Source organism: Priapulus caudatus, unplaced genomic scaffold (assembly GCF_000485595.1).
Source record: "Priapulus caudatus unplaced genomic scaffold, Priapulus_caudatus-5.0.1 Scaffold40, whole genome shotgun sequence".
In the NCBI taxonomy this organism is placed as follows: Eukaryota; Metazoa; Priapulida; class Priapulimorpha; order Priapulimorphida; family Priapulidae; genus Priapulus; species Priapulus caudatus.
In genome coordinates this window covers 133,694-138,561 of record NW_014577101.1, presented here as the reverse complement: position 1 = coordinate 138,561, position 4,868 = coordinate 133,694, and the positions used below count along the sequence as shown (strand labels likewise).

Genomic DNA, 4,868 nt, shown 5'->3' with positions numbered 1-4,868 from the left:
AACACCCTAACTCAACAGCAAACGCCACCAACAACCACGAGGCGCCAACAACAGGAGGCACCAACAACAGAAGCAACCAACAACAGAGGCGCCCCACAACAGAAGACACCCAAACACACAGTAAGGTGACTCCCAACGAACAGAAGCACCTTAACCAACAGAGGCACTAACAACTAGCGCCAACACACAGAAGCAACGTTCCAAACTCAAACAGAGGTCGCCAACAACAGAAGCACCAACATACCCACAGTCATCACTCAACAGAAGCAACCTTAACACGTTCAGAAAGCACCAACAACAGAGGTCGCCAATCTCAACAGATGCCCATTACCACGAACCAGAAGCATCCCACAACAGATAGCACCGAACTGAACAGATCCCCACTCCGGCGCCAACGAACAGAGAGCACCAACAACAGAGGCCCAACAACAGAAGCCACCAAACAACAGAAGGCCCCCACAACAAACATCCAACAACAGAAGCACCAACAACAGAAGCACCAACAACAGAGGCACCAACAACAGAAGCACCAACAACAGAAGCACCAACAACAAGAGCAACTTTACAACGAGACAGTCACTCCCAACAACATCAGAGCGACGTACAACGTCCAGATACTGAGCCTCATATTGGCGGTAGCCCTCAAGTTATAACAAGAAACAGACTATTACCGCGCATCCTTATCTTCTGGATGCAAATACAATTTTCTAGAAGCGCCCAGTACACCCGCTTCAAACCACAGGGGGTAAACCTATAGAACCTTACCAGCCCCCAAAACCAGCCTACCTCCGACACCTAACTGCCAACAGCTGGGCCAGCCGTATAAATAAATCGAATTACGAATCCCCTAATGTATAAGTGCGCCACCAGAGTATGAGAGTGTGGATAGGTTTACGATAAAAACGAACCTACTACGGAACCATATATAGATCATAGAAGAAGGGGTAGAACCAAGACCCAACACCGCCATTCCATTGTCCCTCTCATCTCGCAGAAACAACTGCAGTTGCAGGATGGAGACGTTGAGATGATGTAACTGACGCCAGTCGCTCAACTATTCCTTCTGGCCTTACGTGATGATCATCGATTTAGGCTTTAGTGCAACTTAAGCGCCACCATACATCTCCGCGCATAGCACAGCAACTTCTCCCGTCGACCCCCACATTCAGTCATTGCCAGACTTCGAAAACCGACAGTAATGGAGACTTGCAGACACCACCAGTTGACAAAGACCACCAGTAGACAAAACCACCTCAGTTACGGCAGAGCCACACATAATCAAGAACGCAGCCGAGTAACAAGACCACCAGTTACTAGACCACTACAGTAACAACGACACACCAGTGACGAACCCACCAGGTTACCAGACCCACGACCTAGTAACAAGACCACCAATTACTCTACCTTCCACGCCGTAAGAGAAGAACCACCAGTTAAGCTAGACGCCACCAGTACACAAGACCCAACACAGTTACCAAAACCCGACGCAGTAAGCAAGACCACCAATAACCAAGACCATCCAGTAACAAAGACCACCAGTGTACAGCAACCACCAAGAACATCACACCATTTACCAGATGCCACCCAGTAAATCAAGAGCCCACTCAGTAACAAGACCCCCAGGTTACCATACAACCAGTAACAGAGACCACCAGTGTACTTAGAACCACCGGTAACAAGACCATCGCCATAACAATAATACCACCCAGTTTACTCAGAGCCACCAGTAACGAACGACCACCAGTTACCAAGACCACTCAATAACAAGACCACCAATAACAAGACCACACAATTTACCAGACCACCAGTTACAAGCCAGCACCAGTACAAGACCGCGCCAGGTTAGCCAAGACCACCATAACATTAGACCACGCAGTAACCAAGAGCCACCAATTCCAGACCACCAGTTAAACAGACCCACCAGTTAAGCAAGGCCACCAGTGACAAGACCACCAGTTACCAGACCACCAGTAACAAGACCACCAGTTACTAGACCCACCAGTAACAAGGCCACCAGTGGCAAGACCACCAGTTACGGAAACACCTGTCGTCGTTACAGGTTAGATGTCCAAACTCAAATTCGTGCGTTCGTGTAGTCGTCATTTTATTACCAAAGTTCTATAAAAATCCACGTTTAACTCCTTCCATATTGAGTTTTTCTTAGTTTTCGGATATAGTGTTCATATGATATCGAACCTGTGCATCAGTCTTTGCATTATAAACTGAAAAAATCTTATCGTACACCTACCTTAACGAAACCATTGTCTCGTACTGTGTAAAAATATCGCTCACTTGCTTTTTATCTTACATTATAGATATCAATGTCCTGTGCTACCCGCGTGAACGCTCGCTGAAGGCAGAGATCACTTTCAGCGGTCCATTCACGGGGTCCGTGTCAGCGAAGGGATACCACGATAATTCTGCTTGCAGCTTGCCAATACAGCAGCAGTCGGGTACTCACATTACGCTGAGGTTTGATAGCTGCGGAATAAGACGCAAGGTAATTAGGTGCACATTTTTATGTGTCGCGTCTTTTCTATTCGTGAATTTTTCGTGATGTTTGTCACAAACGAATATTCGTTCGTAGTCGGTTTAAACCAACGAACCTTTCGCCTTTCGTTAGCATGTGCCAGGGCGATTCCAACGCCTATTTGTCGGGAACGACCAAGGTTCTATGGGAATCCGTGCCTTGCATAAAATTGGACGGTTGATTGCCGTTATCCTAGCAGCCAGCATGGGATGTCAGTCTTACATGTACCTCCTGCCTATATTAGCATTTCTAATCGGTAATTCATATACAACTAACTACCGTGCTTTCCCTTGACGTTGTTTAACCGTGGTTTCGCAGACGGGCATACCAGGGAAACACCAAAAGGTTAAATATTGGCTGGAATTTGAAATTCTAGCTGCAACATCGTCGTTTGCGTCCGAGATCGGTTGTGAATACTATCAGTTCCTAGAGGACCAGTACGCGTAAGTCGCTAGCATCCGTTGCATACGCAGTAAAATTATATAATAAATGCTTATAACAGGTCTGAGAACCGCAAGCAGTGATATTTTCTATATCGCGGCAAACGTTAGTTTTTTCGAGACGTATAATGACACGCAAGTCCTGTGTCAATTGCTTCCCGTGAAGCATACTTCCAGTGGCACGTGTATTCAATAACGTAGATTTCCGGTGGCACGTGCTTCCCGTTATGTGCAGTACTTGTGGCACAAAATTCCCGTGACGAATATAGTTCCGGCGGCACGTGCGTCCCGTGTGACGCGGAGTTCCAGTGATACGTTGTTTCCTGACGCGTTTATCTGTGTTAATTTGCAGAGCGCACACGCCGTCACCCCCATCGCACTACCCGCTACCGACAGTGAACCTGTGGGTCGAACCTAACAACAATTCGCCGGCTACGTCTAGCCTAAACATTGCGCTGACCGATAACAGTTAGTGTCCGATCTTCGCGCAGTATGCAGTAGCCGAGCGTAATCCGTTACGGGGGACGCAGATCCCAGTCGTTACTCTGTTATACTCTCTTTGTCACTAGACTAATCGAGCTGGTTAAAGGAAAACGTGAGGCTGTAAAGACAGCGAGGAAGTACGGTTCCGACTAGAGGGCGTTTTCATCAGGTTCTCCTAACTCCCACTAACTAAACCTGCGATTTCAGCGGTAACGCGCACACACGCACGCGCACACGCGTGCGCACAAGCACAGAACGCTTTCCGTAATTTTTCTCTATGTCGCACGTGTGCAGGTAGGTTTGAGCTTGCCGTGGGACAGTGCGAAGCCTGGGATACCGCTAGTAAACAAGGGTTCATTCTCACGGATAAAAATGGGTAAGATATGGAGATATTATAGAGGTATATTATATATATCAGGAGTTAATAAAGACAAAGATTTATCTTAAAGATTTGTCTTTATTAACTCCTGTATGTATATATATATATATATATATATATATATATATATATATTGATATATATTGATATATATTGATATATATTGATATATATATAGTAGAGGTAAATAATATTATTTCATCTTACAATCTGGCATGTTTCCTCCACCTACTTCCGATCCTTGTTTTTTTTCTGTGGCGGGAAAATAGGAGGAGAAATAGTCCAAAGGCTAGATAAGAAAAATATATAATGAAGGCGCGCTCCGATTGGTGAAGCTCCAAAGGGTAGTGCGTCCAAAAATTTCCGGATTGGCGCGATCATGGTGACTTGTCTTTCAATTGATTGGTTTAACACTTGTCGTATCAACGGTCAGGCAGTCAACAATACGCACAGAAATGTGTTCCGAACACCCATCCAAACCCGGCGAACAAACAGCATTACCCACGTACACGCAAACTAACTATAAACCAAGGCGGTTATAACGCAACCTATATAGTCCCTTAATATAGGGACTCTAACGCAACCCTAATCACGTCGCCATCTGGTGTCTTCATTTCTACAGCTGCTCCATCAACAAGGACGTGATGACGGACTTGGTGACGTTAAAGAGTCGCGCTCTGGCGTCGCCGCGGACGCTTATGCAGGCGTATCTGAACAACCAAGTGTTCCCAGCCAACCGCGAGTACAGCGTTACGTGCAACTACGTTTTGTGCGCGGGAGTGTGCGATACCGTAAGAAACATTATTCATTAGTATAGAATAAGCAATATATAAGTAAAAATAGTCAAGTTAAATATATAATATTCTCTCTCGCGCGCGCGCTCTGTCACTCTCTCTCTCGCTCTCTCTCTCTCTCTCTCTCTCTCTCTCTCTCTCTCTCTCTCGCTCACTCTCTCTCTCTCTCTCGCGCGCTCTCTCTCTCGCTTTCTTTCTCTCCCGTTCTCTCTCTCTTTCTCAGTTACTCCTCTCTCTCTCTG

At 46.2% G+C, this 4,868-nt stretch overlaps 1 protein-coding gene across 1 annotated transcript in view; it reads left to right on the top strand.

Moving 5' to 3' along the window:
• The first annotated feature begins 2,064 nt into the window (after positions 1–2,064).
• Positions 2,065–4,868, top strand: part of LOC106819791 — a 3,823-nt gene continuing 1,019 nt past the window's right edge. The window contains exons 1-6 of the mRNA XM_014824380.1: positions 2,065–2,086; positions 2,316–2,500; positions 2,849–2,973; positions 3,323–3,438; positions 3,748–3,829; positions 4,455–4,623. Coding sequence (XP_014679866.1) covers positions 2,065–2,086; positions 2,316–2,500; positions 2,849–2,973; positions 3,323–3,438; positions 3,748–3,829; positions 4,455–4,623 — 699 coding nt within the window. The remainder of the gene's footprint in view (positions 2,087–2,315; positions 2,501–2,848; positions 2,974–3,322; positions 3,439–3,747; positions 3,830–4,454; positions 4,624–4,868) is intronic.